Source organism: Gallus gallus, chromosome 9, assembly GCF_016699485.2.
Source record: "Gallus gallus isolate bGalGal1 chromosome 9, bGalGal1.mat.broiler.GRCg7b, whole genome shotgun sequence".
NCBI classification, from domain to species: Eukaryota; Metazoa; Chordata; class Aves; order Galliformes; family Phasianidae; genus Gallus; species Gallus gallus.
In genome coordinates, this window is record NC_052540.1 from 6,298,846 (window position 1) to 6,317,136 (window position 18,291).

An 18,291-nucleotide genomic window follows, 5' to 3' on the forward strand; every position below is an offset into this window, starting at 1 on the left:
GCATGAAGAAAGGCACACTGTAACACTGATCATTTCCAAAACTTGCTTCAGGCTCAGACTATTCCTCCCAGACTAGCAAGTCTCCTTAGGAAATACGTTTCTGTACAGAAATAGGTACACTGCAGACATTCAGACTATAAAAGGCTTCTGCTTGTCCACTCCTGTTTAAAGAAACCCCGACATCCAGCTCTTTAGTTAGACAGGCTCCTTATGAAAATAGCAGCTCTTACCATACAGGAGCAGTATAGACAGTCAAAATAAACAAAAATAAGGTCTGATGCCTATTTAAGTCACCACAGAAGTGATTATATATAGATACATACATATTTTTCCACTTGTGAATCATATCATCAGAAAGTACTGTATCTTGCCAGACAAAAAAAAGAAGAGGCTGCCTCTGAAATTCCTCTGAGAAGTGGGATAGAGTTCAAATTAAAGAATGAAGCTCTTTAAAAGGTTTGGAAACACCTTTACTCATTCTATGTGTAAAAAAATAAAGTAATCTTGCTCACCTTCCAAACAACTTCTCTATTATATCCAATACTTGGAAATAGTTTGGGAGGAAGAGTAGAATTCCTTACCAGCTCTAGAAATCACATGATAACCACTATGGTATGGTATAGAGGACTTCTTAGTGCTATGCATCTAAAATAAACAAACAACTCAAGCAATTTACAGTCAAAAATCAAAAATATTTTGCTTTACATAAAGGAATTTTAAGAACTCTGATCTGTTGTTCTGAGAAGCATCTCAGGTGTTTTCTACTTATCACAGTCAGCCATCAGAATATACTGCAAATAGATCTTTAAAATTATACCACAGATACAAACCAAAATTTGGTATTCTGAACTCCAGCAGTCTAAAGTACACTCTTCACCTTCAAACTGCAGCCTTACTCTATAATACCTGAACTGCTGAAAACCCCTGCTGCCAAGGTCTCCACTTGCTCTGTAAGACATCACGTAAACAGACACCTAAGCTGCAATGTGCACTGAGCAGTAACAATCAATCAGTAAATGGCAAGTTACAAGCCACTGTCTGACAGCACTATTTCACGAGCAGCCAAGTTACTGCTTCCAGATCTACCGAAAGCTGCAGCCAGCAGCACGAGATACCTCCAGGGAAAAAAAATTGCTGAGGTTAAAAAGCAATCAAACAACAAAAAACAACACACACATATGTATGGCTGGATAGAAAAGCTTTTAACAGTGAAGATATCTGTTTTAGAGCACCAGCTAGACAAGCTACTCTGGTTTCCTGAATGCTGTTATTGTGCAGGACAGTAAGGGAGCAGTGAACATGTGATAACAAATGACGTGATTCCAGGATGTCAAAGTGCCTCATGGCAAAGCAGCTTTAAACTTCCTCTTCACATGATCAGGTCAGCATTCATGCTGACATAAAAGCTTAGTTTACAAGTTTACTCTTAGCCATGGGTTCACAACTATTCTGTCTTCCTCTGGGATCATCTAAGGAAGCTATCCCATCTCTCCAACCGAAACAACCCACAAGAGACCGGATGGGAATTTTTCTCTCTGCTGTCTCACAGACCACAGCTATGCTTCCCTACTTATCCCCCTTTTATTTTATAATTTCTACCAAACCCATTCACATCCTCCTCCTTTGTTTTCATCTTTCTAGAGCTCCCTTGAGCAGCCTTGCAAAGGGCACAAAAGGAATGCGGGATGACTCCTTCTGCAGACATAGTGGACCAAGCCAAGCTGCACTTTGCTTACCTTGGCAAATATTCCCAGCAGTACACAAACTGCTTTCACACACAAATCTCCAGTCTGCAAAAGCATCCCACCCCCACAAGCCTCTAAAAAAAGTCTGTAGCAGGCTACCACCACAATGTCCGAGTAACTGCAAAGTTCTTAGGATCCTCCCATAGTCCCTTGCATGAAAGCACTCAAGAAGCTATTTAGCATTTGACTATAATAACCTGTAGCAGGGCAGGATAAAGATTCTTCATCCCCCAGTGCCCAGTACAGATGCTTATAAAAGGGTAATCTTAAGAAGGGTCACATTCTTTCATTATGTTTCTACTTTGTATGTCAAATGCAATGCTAACGAGCAGAGAATTAATTTGATGGAAAAAACAGACCACTCTATCCTAACTGAAGAGTAAATTCCTTTATAAATCACAAACTGAAAGGCGCAGGTGTTGTATGTAGAAAGAGAATAATCTAATAGCAAGAGTATGAGACTAAATTCCGTTCAAATCCAAAAATTTAGGAATTTTAGTTCAGCAATCTTTTTTTTTTTTGCTAAATCTATGTATTTATATTCACACCTCATACTGTGGGTCAGATAATAAAATATGAACAAGAACAAAGTTCCACTTACTACCATGTTCAGCCTTCGCTGCATAATTCCCAGCAGCAGATAAGCTGACTGCAGATAACTGGGCATAACCTACTGTACGCTGTGCTGCAGCTGGATCCAGTAGAGCTTGCTCCTTCCCAGCAGTGAGAAGAGCTGGACAAAACTCAGTCTGCAACACATACGCTGGTGTGCTACTTTAGGGACACAACAGCAACATGCTGCTTCTGATTACAGAACTATTTAATTTCCTATTATCCCTCTAGATCAAAAACAGCTACAGCTTAATCCAAGAAACCATATTTCTGGAGAAGAAAATACCCTGAGAGAGCCTTCTGAAATGAAGAGAAGGACTCTTTTTCAGAAAAAAAATGCTGAATGCAGTTTTTGACCAGAGCTTCCAGATTCTCAGGAATCAACCATTGCTTCTGAGGGTCCAGGAAAGACAAAAAGCCTATCAGTCTGAATTCACGTATGTTTCTACACAGCAGGCAAGAGTTCCCATTGCCACTGTAAACTTTTATAAGATTCACAAATCCTATTTGAAAACTACAGGTTTAAACCATATCTCAAATAAACAAGAGCTTTACTGTTCAATATATCCAGAAATTTCTCAAGATTTTTTTTTCCCCTCAGTCTGCTCCATTAGAGACAGATTTCTTACCACTCTGCTTGTTGAAACAGAAAATTCTTTCAAAAGAAAATATTTTGATGCAATCCATACCGTCCTCATAGATACTAGCTGTAATAACTGTGGATGCAGTTTACTCACAGCGGATAGCCATCCCCTAGTACACATGGCTCACAATTAGAAGATAAAAAGATAAAACACATTCAACGAGAGAAGAGCTGAAAGAGAGTGTAATGGAGAAATATGGTAAGACTTACGGTCAAGTCCATTGATGTATCTCATTGTAATTTCACAGTGCCCCCAAACTGCACTGACTATTGGGTAAAGTTTTTTCCCTTTTAGTCCTCTGAAGGCCACTCCAAGATACTGTCCATCTACCATAAAGCTGAGCGTTCCTTCGTCCATATCCAAAACCACCAGTAAGGAGTCTGGGAGTACAAAAGACTCATCCGGTTCCAAAAAGACAGGATACGTGACTCCAGGCTGGTTTTTACAGTTGTGATAAAGTTTGTTGCGTCCCAGATCCCAGCCCCACGACTCGCTGTTGCTGCCCACCAGTGACGTGTACCCCACCGAGTGCAGTGGCGCTTCAGCTGTGGAGACGCCCACCACCGCATGAGTCCCTCGCTGCCTCGTGGGCCAGTGGATTTGCCAGACATGGAGGCCTCTTGTGTAGCCAACTTTACCTCGGATGCAATCTGTGCTTTGGGCAACGGGGTGCCTGTGAAAAGTCAGTTTATCATCTTCCTTTACAAATATATTTAAAGAGCGATCTTCATTGTTCCAAGCATGTTTGTACTGGATCTCCAGCTTGGCAGGGGGCATATCCAACAACATGTCCAGCCGCGCAGGCTTACAGAAATCCGGGCCTCTCAGCTCTCGTTTCACTGGCCTAAAAGGGGGCTCCCTCACATCCACAGACTTTATACTCCCTGAGATTTTCTGGCCCATTGCTTGGCTGCAGATTTACCAAGGAGAAAGAAAAGCTGACTCTGGCCCAAGGTTACCTCATGAAAGCGCTTGTACACTGAGCCAGTGGCCTGACAAGCCGACTGAATTTACTTCTCCTGTTCGGAGCTTTTTAGCAGCAATCTTCTCAGAGAAAAAAATGTTCCTGAAAAAAAAAAAAAAAACAAAAAAGAAACAGAAATTTTCCAGTTAGTTTAAGAAAGTCAATAGATAACCCAAAGTATATTTTTAAAGAACAACTTATTTTCCCTGGTAGTTATTTGAAACACAAAAGCTGACAAATTCACCACCTTTTGTTCAGAAACATACCACGCTAACCAGACTGATGACAGCATATTCTGAGCCCACCAGCACACAGAGCACAGACAGTCATTTCCTCCAATTCATAATAGGATACAGACATTCCTCACCTTCTGCCCTTCTACCCGTTTTGTCTGGCCAGGTTCACAGCAGTCTTGAAAAAGGCGCATGGTATTCCCCAGCAACAGCAATAAACTTGGCGTCCAGCTGCAGCTTCACTTTCACTTACTCTTTTGTTTCATACTCCCAGAAATATGCACTATGTCTCCTTCCATTTCTAGCTGTTCTTTTCCCTGGGCCCTTGCAAAACAGGGCTTCAGCTTTGGGCTCCTCTAGAAGAAATGAAGCCAACAGCAAACGGCTGAAGAATTCTGAATGTTTATTTTTAGGGTACCCTGTTTAGCAAAGTGTGAAAGCATCTCTGACAGAGAGGAATCTCAGCTCTTTCACTTTGAAGAGGGGTACAGGGAAAGTAAACAAATCAATGCCTGTGTTATATGAAAGGGTTGGGTTTATTTTTTCCCCAAACAAAGAAGTAAAAAATGATTTTTTAACAATGATTTTTAAACCCATGTGACAGGTAGGTTACTTTCTGTTGGCTGGTGGAAAGTCAGTCCCACACAGGCATAAGTAGGCACGCGCATAAAACTAAAAACTTCTTTGTACTTAATTTTAATCAAAGCACCTGCTTTCAACAATTTAAAATAAAAACTGAACTTAGGTGCCCAAGTCCCTCATATTGTGCTTGCAGGAAGATTCAGAACATTCCCCAGGAGTTCCTTCTCACTGAAACAATATAGCAACCTAAAAATTACCCAACATGAGATCAGCTTGAAAGATCTCTTCCTTCTTTCCACACCACGTAAAGAGAATCTGGAAGTTCAAACAGTAATGAGATTTAACTTGATGCTTGCCACTGCAAACTTGCAGAGGCACTCACAGACTTCTGCAAAGCTGACCCAAAGGTATGATGATGAATGCGGTCTGCTGAAGCAAGGTCAGTACTGTATTTCACTGTAATTACCCAGAGGGCAACAAAATAGTGACAGTAATACACACACAGAGAAGTGACAAGGAGTAAATATCATCAGATAAGAAGGCTTTTCTAGGAGGACACATGATCAGTAATTGGGTGGCTGCTTTCAAAAAGGTGCTTGATTATTTGAGCTTGACGGGTGTATATATGGGAAGAGAAAATGTCAGCTGTTTAAGAGGAAGCTCAGTGACTCCTGGAAGAGCTTTAACTCAACATGTCTCTTAAAAATTCATCTTGAAAGCACAAGGTGACTGCCACGTTCCTGTTGGCGTGCTGAGGGGAGACAGCCAGGGAAGTCCTCGGTGAATCTTCACATTTCACTTCCCAATCACATAAGGAACTAGCCTTGGCACTGAGATTTAACTGGCAGGTTACCAAAAGATTATAAACACCGAAGGGACTCACTTGGCAAGCCATAGACAAGCATTCTTCCTAAAGTGCCTGAATTGTAACAGAAATAGGTTGCTAATAAATAGATCAGTAATTCAGAGGAGTAAAACATAGCATCATTAAGTACCTTGACACAAGCATAATTGCGTCTTTACTCAGGGATGTGCTTTGTAATTATTTTGGTTTGAAGCTGTATCTCATAATGTTCGGTCAAAGATATGAACATCACTGTTCACATACCACCATTTAATCATACACTGCAACATTTTGCCAAATGGCTTTGTATGTACATAGGACTGAAAGATAATGTAAAATTTTATAGTTCTAGATGCATTAAAGATAAGAGCTCCATGGAGCTTCAGAGCTGCCCTTCATCAAATACTTTCTCCCACTCACTGTAACATATTATGTTCTTCCCATTCTTGTTCTGCATGTCTGACAGTTGTTCTCAGCTTCTGCTATAAGGCCAACTGTAACCACACTTGTAGCATTCAGCTGTCAGAGGACTTGGACAAGTAAAAGCAAAAGTAAATTCAACACAATTGTACTGCTACACCAGCACAGGTGTAACCCCACGCTAGCTGCTATCTCACAGCTCTGATCATGTGCATTTAGTGGTAACTGATAGGAAATCTTTATCTGAGGTTGCAGTGCATGCCTTCTGCTCACAATCCTACGCACCACTAACCTGAGCCCTGTAAGGAGCAACTCATGCAGACAGTGCTCCTGGAAGACCACAACACTCCCTCTGGCTGCCTGCAGGACCAGCTTGCCTCCAAGCACGTGTTATCTATTCCCTTCCTTTGTCAGCATCCTGCCCATTTAACATCAAACAGATGGCAGAGACCAGCTCTGAAGCAAGAATGCATCTGCAGAGGCATCAGCTCATCCTTCATCCTGCCAGATGAGTGCAGCTTTCTGAGGTGCAGCCCCAGGAGCACAGCTGGCTGCTCTCTCCCGTTCCCAGGGAACACTGCATTGCCAACACAGCAGCCCTGGCAGTGCCCCGCTCACCACCACTGTCAGCAGCACCAGCCAGCTCCTCATCACACAGCTGCCCGCTGACTGCTCAGCAGAGCTTGTAAGGGAAGCCCAAATGCTCGCAAGGGGAAGAACAGCGACTTGTTAACAACTTCCCTGGCAAAGAAAACACAAAACTGGCTTCCAATCTGCAGGACTGAATGGCTAGACAACACAGAATTTGGAAAAGTTGAGGGTTAATGGATAGGAGGGGATAAGATTGCTCCTTACAGAATCCACTTACAGAAATATCTGGTCACAAACCTTCGCACCATCCCCTGAAATGATGAAAACTTGCTGAAGCACAGCACTGTCATCAACCTCCCATGACTTTTTGTGACCTCACATTACTTTACTTAGGGAAACTCAGCTCCTTGCCTGTCTTCTCAGAGTCAAAAATCATTATCAGGAACAACACATACAGACATATAAGCATTCCAAAATTAAAGCAACACGCAATTTCACTGTATAATTTTGCTCTGAATGCCAAATGTCAAATTTGATTTGGAAGATGCTGCTTTCACAGAGTGCTGCTCCTCCAGCAATTTCAAACCACCACAGCAGTTAAGAAATAAGAGAACATTCCCACTTGGCATAATACATACGGTCTCTCCAGTGTATCCCCCCAGAGGCTAAAACTGAAACATTAAAGGTCATCAGACACCCTTGTGATAAAACATAGTTTGTGGAAAAAGGTAGTATTTTCATGGGAAGAATAAAAGAATCATACCAGTATTGTCCCCAAGCAACTGGAAAGCTCTGGCTGAGAAGACTGCTAGTTGGTGTAACCTAAAGTGTTTCTGTCTCAGTCTCACACTCCTGCCAGGCTTTGTCAGGATCTGACGATTAGATTAAGCACACCACACAAGAACAAGCCAACTCCTAACAGGAAAAGTGTGTCAGCATCGCTTAGCTGTGTCTTCATGCAGACTGCCAAAATATTTAGGGAAGTTATTCACAATAAAAACACCAATTATACTCAGCAGAGAAAAGCTTGCTGGGATATCATTTCACTGTAATTAAGTACAGTGCATTTTTAGCAATTCAGTACGTTGGCATCAGTAGAACAGAACTGCTGTTAAAAGAAACATGCTTTCTTGCAAAGTCAGCTTTCAGCATTCATATTTATGTTTTCCTATCAATTACTATGAACCACATGTGCAGAAAACTTGAAAAACACAGATGAGCAATAATAACATAATGCAAAACTACAGTTAGAACATTCTAAGGCTTATATCAGTTCTACTAACGTGGCACTAAAATAAGTGAAGTGACGCAAGTCCTAACAAACAATACTGAAATAATCTTTCCAGGAAGGTGACCCCTCTGCCTACAAGCACTGCAAACTCCTATGCAGTGGTTCCCACTCTTCTTACAATTGCCTCTGGCTGGCTTTTTGCCTTCACGCACCCAGCTCTTGCAGCCCTGTTCCTGCTGCCATTGGCTGATTCCAGCAGGCGAGGGCTCCCAGACAGTAAGGGCTGCAACAGAAGTCTCCAAATCAGTGCCTCTTCTCCCTGGGCAAAGCCATTGTCCTCTCACCAGGTGCCTGAACAGAACAAACCCCCTAAGTGCTCCAGCACTCTAAATCTGCTCCTAGCCCCTCTCCAGATGAAACAGTAAGAAGAGAAACACAAGCTCTGTTGTGCTGGACAAGCTGATGAAAAGTATTTCACAAGTTAAAGAACAAGGACTTTTAGCTCCGTGAAGAAAATGTAAAGGCATGAGGCCCAGTGTCTACGGCTTATGTTCACAGCATGCAAACAGCTATGAAACCATGACAACACTGCTCCGAGGGTGACAATGAATTAAGTACATTTTTGGCACCCTAAAATATTGGCCAGCTTGGTTTCAGCTATAGGTCCTGGCATCCAACATTTCTAATTTATTGCATAGTTTGAACAACATTGGCTTCCTTTGTCAGACTGGGAATATACAGTAACAATGCAAGCAGCCAGAAATGCTTGGATACCCTGAGCTATCCTGTGCTACAGATAACATTTTGTGTTGCATACACACTTAGCAAAAAAACACTGCACATGTGGGATGAACGCTGCAGCACTAAGACATGACTTCTTCAACTCCAAAACGAATGAATGCACATCATGAAAATCCCAGGGATGTCCGTCCATAAAGGGTAACTTGTTTTGTAATGTTACAAAAATGTAATTCTTTCAAAACTCAAGATAAGCTTGTTGTTAAAACAGATTGTGCATTTAGTTGCTTGGAATTAGAATAATCTGAAATATCACACCATCTGTACCACCACAGTTAGAAGCAGTTTAGTCAGATGATGAAGAATTCAGAAAGAATCTTGAATAGCTATGAATACAGTGGAATGTATATTTTTAAATGCTCCCAACTACTGTATTTTGGAACTGAGCTGTTTTGAAGTGTTAGTTTGTTTTGCAGCCCTCTGTCTCTTTGCAGGTTTCCAGAACGTAACTCTCCAAGTACTGAAAATTGGGTTTAGATGGAAACATTCATTTCCCAAAGAAACATTTAAGATGACAAAAAACATTCTATTCTGTGTTTTTTTGTTTGTTTGTTTGTTTTGCATAATGACTTCTCAGAATACAGTAATATAATATGAAAAACAATTATAGTAACATAATGCAATGAATTCTATAATTTTTTGCTATGCAAGACTATTTAAAACATTCCATTGGAAAATTGCTGATAAGAAACACACTTTTGTCTCAAGGTTTTTAACAGAAATACACATTTGATTCCATAATTACCATCAACTTACCCACGTTCAAGCTGCTGCACTTCCCCTACCACCCCTACCCATTCCTTCTTCCCCTTTTGTCTTGCAGCCACCTGCATTCAAATGCCCTTGAATTTGCCTCAAGAAACTGAAGTTGGTAAAATCTTGCATTTTATTTTGCCAGGTTATTTTCAAGTGTATGAGCCCTTCGATCTGGCATATCAGATAGTCCTGTAAATGCTTGCTTTGTCATAGCATCTAAATTCAAGCCATGAGTTTACACCTTCCTCACCCTTCTGGCAAGGCATCATGCACCTTTCAGCCTCCAGCCACCCCTCTCCTATGGTCAATGCCTTCCAGAAGTGGAAATTTTGAATGTTCAAGTGTAACATTTATATTAAAAGAGCAAATTAATACATGAATAAAGCTTACCACTAAAGGGAGAATTATGTTTTCTGTTCCATTTTGCATTATACAGTATAATTTCCCACTTTACAGTTCTACTCAGCCATGCTTCATCAAATAAATAAGTAATACCAATAGGTGTCAGAACACACGAGATTTAAAGCTCAGAAAGTAATTAAGCTTTAATATCTCCATTTCTCTCCAGTCATTATTACTTTTCATCAGCGAATCACTTTTTTTTTTTTTTTGCAATCCATTTTACATCTTTAACCCCACAGCTTTGTATAGGATCAATACCCTTACAGAGTCGGTTTCAAAACAGAGAACTCTAGCCGTGGATGAGGCCGACTACACTCCATCTGCTTACATTTCTTCTGATGTAACTTGCAGTGGAATCAAATGGCCTTCAAAATGCAGAAAAAGTCACAAAGCCAGAGATGAGAAAAACTCCACTGGAAAGCACCACACTGGCCATGCAGCCAGCTTCACATCGCAGGGGACGTGCCAGAACTGCTCCTGAGCTGAGGGGAGATCCGAAGACAGCAGAAAGAGACTATCAGACAAACAATCACTCCCCTAACTTACTGCAATTGTTCTCCAAAACTCTATCACAACTGTAGGAACAGTGATACTGTACTCCAGTGAAAAGCTGGCCCCTCAGCTCCAGGCTCAGTCACTGCATGACTCAATGCTCCCCATGCTTGGTGAGTCTTTGTGAACCACGAGGAAGCCAAGCTGTACAAGTGGCTTTCAGGGAGCACTTCCATGATGAGAAGATAGGAGTAAGGAAGAACATTCTTGTTTTTATCACAAGGCTGCTGCAGACTCAGCAGACTCTGCAAGAGGTTTTCCATCTCCACAATGCCTGTCTGCAAGTTTAGCCATCAATGAATAAGCTGAGGGAGTTCTTAGCCCCTGTACCATTTATTAAAACTAATTCACTAAAGGCTTAAAAGTTACAGTGCTGCTGGAACGACCAGACTATGTTCATCTGCTTGTAGTGCTTTGAAGGCTTACACTGTTCAATGCTCATGTGAATTGCAGCAGTAGCTCAGGAACAATACCTGTCAGATGCTCACTGCTGGTGGGCCACTGGCAAACACATCCAACACTGCAGCTGAAGCAGCACATACCAGTCAGCTCCTGACGTGACCTGGATGGCTTTAATACTTCCAGCAGAGCTGCCAAACTCCAGTGACAGAAACATATTGTCTCTGGCCAGACACAGTGGCCGGGCATTGGAGATGGGCTCCCTGCAGCAAGCTGCTCAGCCTGGTGCAAGGCGGGCTGGGACAGGCTGCAGGGAAGCCACTGCTGCACGCAGGGTGTCGTGAGGGGGGGGAGGGCAGGGCTGGAGGGCACCCAGCCATTGTACTCTGCAAACATGTTGAGGATGAATGCACGAGAACAAGTTCCATTCTGAACAAAAGCGTATTCTTTTGTTTAATAGGAAAATAGGCTTACACAATCACACCATCTGCATCCCTCCTAACCCTTCCCCCTTAACTGCTTCAGCCAGCAGTCACCCCCTGCCAAGTCTGAACAGCAGTGGCTCAGAGTAACTACATTACAACTGAAGGGGCAGCTGGGCAGTGGGTAGGCACCCTGCAAGTGACCACATGGACTGTCAGGTTGGACTGCAAGCCAATGGCTCGGAAGGAGCAGTGAACCCAACGAGCCTACCTCAAGCTGTAATTGCAGGCAAGGCATCCTGCAGGCTTCAAGTCAAGTCCTGAAGGGAACGGGAAGAAACGCTTCATTAGTCCTGCAGTTTCTAGAGGGACTTCTTTTAAAGAACAGAGGTAAAGTAAACAGACTTTATACATCTTAAGGAAGCAGCATCAGAAATTCAGACCATGAGCTGATTTATGACGGTTTTATATTTCCCAAGTGAGGTTACAAAGTGACACAGAGCTCCTGAGCTCTGACAAAGAGACCAAACAACTTCCTCTTAGATAAACAAATATTTTCCCAAAAAAGAAAAAAAAAGCAGAAAAAATAGCAACAGCAGTGAACTTCATCTGTCTTAAACATGGCTTTGCTAAAGCCCATCTGTCAGTAGCGAACAATTGCACAGACAAATGGGAATGAAGGAGTAATAAAACAGAAACAAACTACCTGAACTCCAACTACCAAATTTTTTCTTCTCATACACTTAAAAGCTTCCTCATTTTACAGAGCAGCATTTTGCTGTGCTTGCTGTTAATTAAGAAAGCAGAGCATTTAGTAATGCAGAAGAGTCTGAGAAAAGCCACAGGGATTCAAAGAGTTAAAGCTGTACAGCCACTTATGTCCCTACAGTAAGCATCTCTGACTCCTGAAGGCACAAGGGTTGCCTGTGTGAGGATCCAGGACTGGTCCTATACTGGGGGAGACCAGGCGTACTGCTATTTCCTTTCTGGATCCTCCATTTTGCCAGAGCTAGACAAAGAAGGGCTGACTTCTCAAACAAATACTATTTTACACAGAAAAAAGCATCCCCATTATCTAGACTTTACACTGTTAGAACCAGAGAGGGCCTCCAACTAGGAAAAGCCATAGCGAAAGATGTTGTCACACTGAGAAATGTTTACATCTCCTTACTACTGACCTGACAGAGCACATCCTAGAAGAATTTCATGCTACAAGTGCCAACAATTCCAGATATTTCTGACCACAGGGAAGTACTTAAAGCAACCCACGAGACTTCCTGATAGAGGTATGGATAGAAATAAATCAGCTTTGTGCCTACCTACAGGAGTCTCAACACAGACTGATCCATAAGCTCCATTGCAAGGGCTGTGTTTCTCAAAATAACTTCCCACTTAAGTTTCTGCCGCTAAGCAGTCTTCTGCAGAGACTTTTCTTTCAAGCAGTATTTCATTACTAATTTTATTTCATTCCTGAATGCACTGGGGGAAAAGAGAGGAAGGAAAAAAGAAAAAAAAAGCAAACGATTTGGAAAAAAGCTGTACCAGGATACAATTTCTGATAGTAATAAAAAGATACCAGTACTCAATGTCTACATACACTGCCAGTGAACTAAAACAATTAGCATAGTATTCTGGAAGCCTTGCCAAAGCTATACAAAAATGTGCATGCTCCAATTAAACTTTACATGAAAAAAAAAAAAATTGATATGATTGTTAAGAACCCATCAAGCCATCATCTAAATTTGCCAGGCACCAGTTCCATAGTAGCTCAGGCAGGCCCCACTCTGCCCTGGAGAGAATATGCTCAGTCTAAGTTTGGATCAGCAGCACTATGCACAGAATGAGAGAACTGAATTCCAGCAACAGAGGAAAAAAAAAAAAAAAAAAAAGCACTGTTTCAGAGTTCTTACTTCTGGAAAAAGCAGTGAAACTCTACACCGCAATGCGATGTACAGACCACCTTGGTTTCCAACATAATAAAGAACTAAAGTGACATTTAGAAATGTCTTTACAATTATGAGACTACCTTCAGGAAAAAAACATACCCATTTTCCCAGTGAGTTATAAAACCATAACACACTCGATATGGCCTACACTGTGAAACAAACATTGGGAAAATGATTCGTTTTCAACTTTATCATAGCTAGATTTTGTTTCTTTTACCATTTTCAAAAGCAGCACAGACAGAAGGGAACAGAATTCGTTAACATGAGGGAAGGAAAGAACAGACATTTCAGTTCCATTGAATGTCTTCTTCAGCACAGACTTATGGCAAAGGGTCTGCCCATTACAATCTGTGTCTCCCCATAGCCTCCCTCTCCTTTCCATCCTTTTGCTGCGTGTCACATTGTCAGCTGTTTAGTACCGTGAAGCCCTCCTCCCAAGAAGTCTGGAAGTCACAGCTTGCTTTCTCATGCAGCCTTCCCAGTGGACTTACATCTGGCTCTCATGTTAGGACCCAACAGTTTACAAAAACACTATCCTCAAAGTAATTGCAATTAAACAGGATTGTTTATAAAAGCTAACCAGCTTTCATTAGTCACTGAGACACAAGCTTCTACACCAAACTAACCCCAGCTGCGTAACAGAAGGAAAGATCTCTGTGTGTTACCATCAGGAATTTTCCTTCTTCCGAAAAACTACAGGTTTGCCCCCACCCCACCTCTCCCTACAAGCTCTCCTGACCTCCCTTCATACTCATCACCACAGGGAATCTCCAGCAGATGCTGCTTCTATTTTCTCCTCTGGCACCAGCCCACTTCAGTTCCTGAAAGAGCACTTATTTATTTATAGCTGACTTTGTCATTTGGAAACATTAACCTGACCCATGGGTGGGATTAATCCAACAAAATTTAGATTCTGTGATGTACATGAGCTCATCATTAGGATAAAATTAAAGTCTGTAAATGTCCGATTTGCAATGAATATAAAAAGTGATTTTTCTCTAAAATTAGATAGTGGAATTCATCTCATACAGCACAGAACCAACACATTAACTCACTTAATGTTCTTCTCATAAGCAACATAAAGAATGGGGAAGAAACGGATGCATACAAGAAGACCACCCAAACCATTCTGACATTATTCCTGCTGTTTAGCACTAGTTTAAGATGTTTACACCCAACCCCACAGCACAGGTTTTTCAGGCTAGTGCAGCCCCCTGGCACTGCTGAAAAGACAGACCACAGAACCACACTCATCTACCAACTTTCATCAGGCAGCATATACTTGGTTCAGTCTAAATGCAGAGTCACCATCATTACTAAAACATTATGTCATGGCTTTTGGGAAGCACAGTATAATCCAGAGGAAGAGACAAGGTTGCAGTAGTGTCAAGGTCTTCTCTGAAATTCTCCTAAGCAAAAATAAGATAGAAACACAGATCCCAGTTTCCAAATCTACCACATGGCTTTAATGACAATGTGATATCTAATGATATCACAACATCTAGTACTGCAAAAGTACTTCAATTCAGAAAATCATTCAAAATCTTCTGTGGCCACGTACTGGTGGAATTGAGGCATATTTGTGCTGCAGTAGCTGCTAATGCATGGGTTCCTGAGTACCATCATGGGCTGTGGGACAGGTAGAAACTGGTTCTGGCTCGGGCTGCTTTTCTGTGCTCTAAAAAACAAAAAATACTGTAAGATCCTCTAACGTGACCATAATCCTTACTAGAAAGGGAGAAAACTAGAAAGCAGAAAGAGGTAGAACCCTGTGCTACCATCAAACTTTCCTATCTAACATCCCTATCCCAATTCCCTACCTGATGTTATGAAGATAAAGACTTTGGGTAGGAAAGAGGATGTACCTGGTAAGGACGTTGGTGGTGAAGCCAGGAATCTCAGGTATCCTCCCAAGTGGTCGCTAAGGTTCCACTGTTTGGGAACCGCTGCCTTAAAGCAGTGGTCAGAAGAACACAGGAGCAGTCAGGCAAGGAGAGGAGAAAGAGTATTTCCTGAACTGTGCCATAGCTGCAGCCAACACAGACATCCAAGAGCAATGAGAAAAGACAGCTTCAAATGCTATAGCTGGAGCACAGTACACAGCATTCTTCAATGAGAAGTCTCATGTCTAGAATGCTCCCAGGCAGTTCTACAGCCAGGCTGTACCACAGCACACTAGCTAAAACTTGCTCACGCACCAGAGGACTGCGTTTGGAGCTCACTTGTCTTACACTACGAAACACAGCTCTGAAGCAGAGTAAAAGGCAAAGGAAAAAAAAAACACAGCATGCTCTTCTGTAGAAGAATAATTAATAGCAGTGTAAGTACAGGGAACTTTCAATATTAATAAAATATGGTTGTCAGTCTCCATTCAACTGCACTGTACAGAAATCACTATGATTTACGACTACTGCCCAGACCCAACTGCAGAGGAAAAAAGGCTGTGTGTGCCTCTCATATTAAGCATATACCACTTCATGTCTGTGCAGGACACAGGGACAACCAAGGCCACCTGCTTTACACAGACAAAACATTATAGGAATTAATTTCTAAGGCAGTGGGAAATACTACGAGAGAACTTTCAGTCCCCAATTTCTGTCTATTTAAACTAAGCTGCTTAATCAAGTTAATTGAGGGAATTAAGAAAGCACCAAATTCACCAACTATTCTCTAGCCATTCCCAATCTCATGTTACTCTTCCTGGGCACAAGCTCCCCAGCTGGCACTGCACAATCTATCATCAGCCATTAGGCTGATTACAAGCTATTAGTTTTGCTAAGTACATGTATGAAATTTAAACCTACTTTTGTTATTTACAAGCTATTCATGTACTGCATATGAAGCAGCTGTACAGTGTTCTGTTAATAAGTGTAGCTGAATATGAGTTACAAATTAAAAATAACCAGTAGAAGCAGTAATTTCCTTTCCTTTCCTTTCCTACTGAATATTTGTTTGATAGGACAAATAGGACAGAAGTTTATCATCTTTAATAGCACAGCTGATTCCGTAGGCTGAGGAACAGGTAAGAACCCACCAGAATAACAATTATCAATGTAATAAACATAACATTCAATTTAAATGTCATCCTAGAAAGAGCTGGAATTCTTACAAAACAACGATTTTTTTCCGTTATAAGGCAGAGTGATTAAACTAAAAGATATCCCCCTTTATTTAAGAAGCTAGCTGTTACATACAATAAAAATATCTTCTTGCACCATTAGAGACTTAAATGCAAGACTTGAATTCTGCTAAGAGCCTGTCACCCCATGCTGTAATAGGGATAGCTAAACTTTCTCCTACAATTATTTTTATACAATAGACCTCAGCTTTGATTCGAGCACACCACGTTTCTTCGGAAACCAAACACAGAACAGCTGTAGAATCAAACCCCACTATATGCAAATATTCAGATCAAAAACATGCGAGCCGAATATCCCTTGTGAAGGCCACTTAAGTGCGAACTCTGTGATGAAAGTTTTATTAAATGTCAGTTATGCCTTGGTGTAAGGATATCCAGAGGAAGCATCCCACACACATTTTTCTTAACAGGTGCAAACAGATGCCTGCTCTGCACAGTTTAGATGCTTGAAAGACTAAGTGTCCAACTGTCTACACTGTCAGCAAAGTTCCTGGGGAAATGAGCTCCTTGCTATACTCACTACTATGTTTCCTGCATTCCTAATTCAGGCATCTAAATTTAGATGGCAGATTTAGGCAGCATACTTCCCACTCTAACAATCAAAACAAACAAACGATCAATTCATTTATCTTCATCCATATGCAGAAGCAGGAGTAGACCTCCATGCATAGGCAGAGCAAACTGTAGTACATTACAGCAGTCTATCAATCTCAGCAATCTCTAGCTGTGGGCAAGAGAAATAGTCTCTTCTCATCTCCTGACATATGCATCAGTAATTACACATTTGCTTGCGCCCGCTGCTTTGTGACATTTCTGCCCAACCTTGTGCATAACTCCCATGAGTTCAAAGCCATTTCACTGTGATGAAAAAATAAAATTTAAAAATTAAGGGAGCATGTTGGCTTGGCTTCATTGAAGCTTCCTCCTCCAGCATCCTCTATTAGCAGAATATGGACAGAGTACAGAAGTAAAAGCTAGATCAGTAAGTCTCATGTCTCCGGAGTGTCAATACATTTCAGCTTCAATTTCCCTCTGGTGTTTTCTTCCAGTAGTCAAATTGTGACGGCCTGGCAGGTAGGATTTCTTCTTCTCTTGCACTTTCATTCAACTTTGCTGGAATGAGGTGCATACAAGTGAATAAACTGCTAATTCTTGTTAGATCTTAAGGGTAGGAAACTCAAGCCAATTATCAATGCTGTAGACAGCTTGCTGGAAAAAAACACCATAAAATAAAAGACCACCCTATCCCTAGACATGAATTCAAGGCAGCAATCTCATCCACTTTCTCAACTCCCAGCACCACTTAGCAGGAGCTGCTCCAGCAGGCAGAGGGAGGGACACTGCCATGACAGCACTCATGTCCCACAGCAAGGAGTTCAAACTACACACGTATCTCACAGAAACTGCTGGTTTCATCTGCACCCCTTGCCTACGGAAACTGCTTACACTTCACATTTCATTTCTTAAAACTGATGAATTTTTAGGCTTAGTTAATTCACTGAATTCACCACCTTTTCTCCAGATGCATACACATTTTGACATCTTTGATAGATGATCACTGTACATACAATGCTGAATCTTACTTTATTCAAGTCATCAATGAACTATGTGTAAGATTTTTAAGATTACAGGAAACAATTATGCTAGCACTGACCAAAGTACAGAGGAACTTCTTTATGTGATATTTTAAACATTTTAAGTAACCAGCAGCCTCAATGCACTATTTGCTTTTGAATAAGAAAGATGACAGAAAACACACCCTTTTTTATCTCGCAACATCAAAAGCAAGAACTATATAAATATTTAATGAATTATCAGTACATTGTGGATTACAAGCGTGACTACCACAATTAATATTACCCAGATGTTAGCAGCCTCAGAGACTGACAATACCAAAATCTAAGGAAAAAGCAATAGCAAAGTGCATGTCAACAGTCCTTTCACAACCCTTTACTGAAGACTTCAGACAGGAAAGTTTCAGGCTCTCTAGTGCTCCTAGCTTCTGAGAAAG

General features: G+C 41.4%; 1 protein-coding gene across 8 annotated transcripts in view; it reads right to left on the minus strand.

Moving 5' to 3' along the window:
- Positions 1 to 18,291, minus strand: part of SPSB4 (splA/ryanodine receptor domain and SOCS box containing 4) — a 151,519-nt gene that overhangs the window by 61,305 nt on the left and 71,923 nt on the right. For 7 of the 8 annotated variants that reach the window (XR_005862187.2, XR_005862188.2, XM_040705805.2 and 4 more), the window contains one exon: positions 3,211 to 4,067. Coding sequence is in view for 6 of the 8 variants with exons in the window: in XM_040705805.2 (XP_040561739.1) it covers positions 3,211 to 3,904 (694 nt within the window). In the remaining 2 variants the exon portion in view is untranslated. Of the gene's footprint in view, positions 1 to 3,210; positions 4,068 to 4,332; positions 4,389 to 18,291 lie in introns of those variants that run through there. The other variant, XM_046898586.1, reaches the window with a different exon arrangement.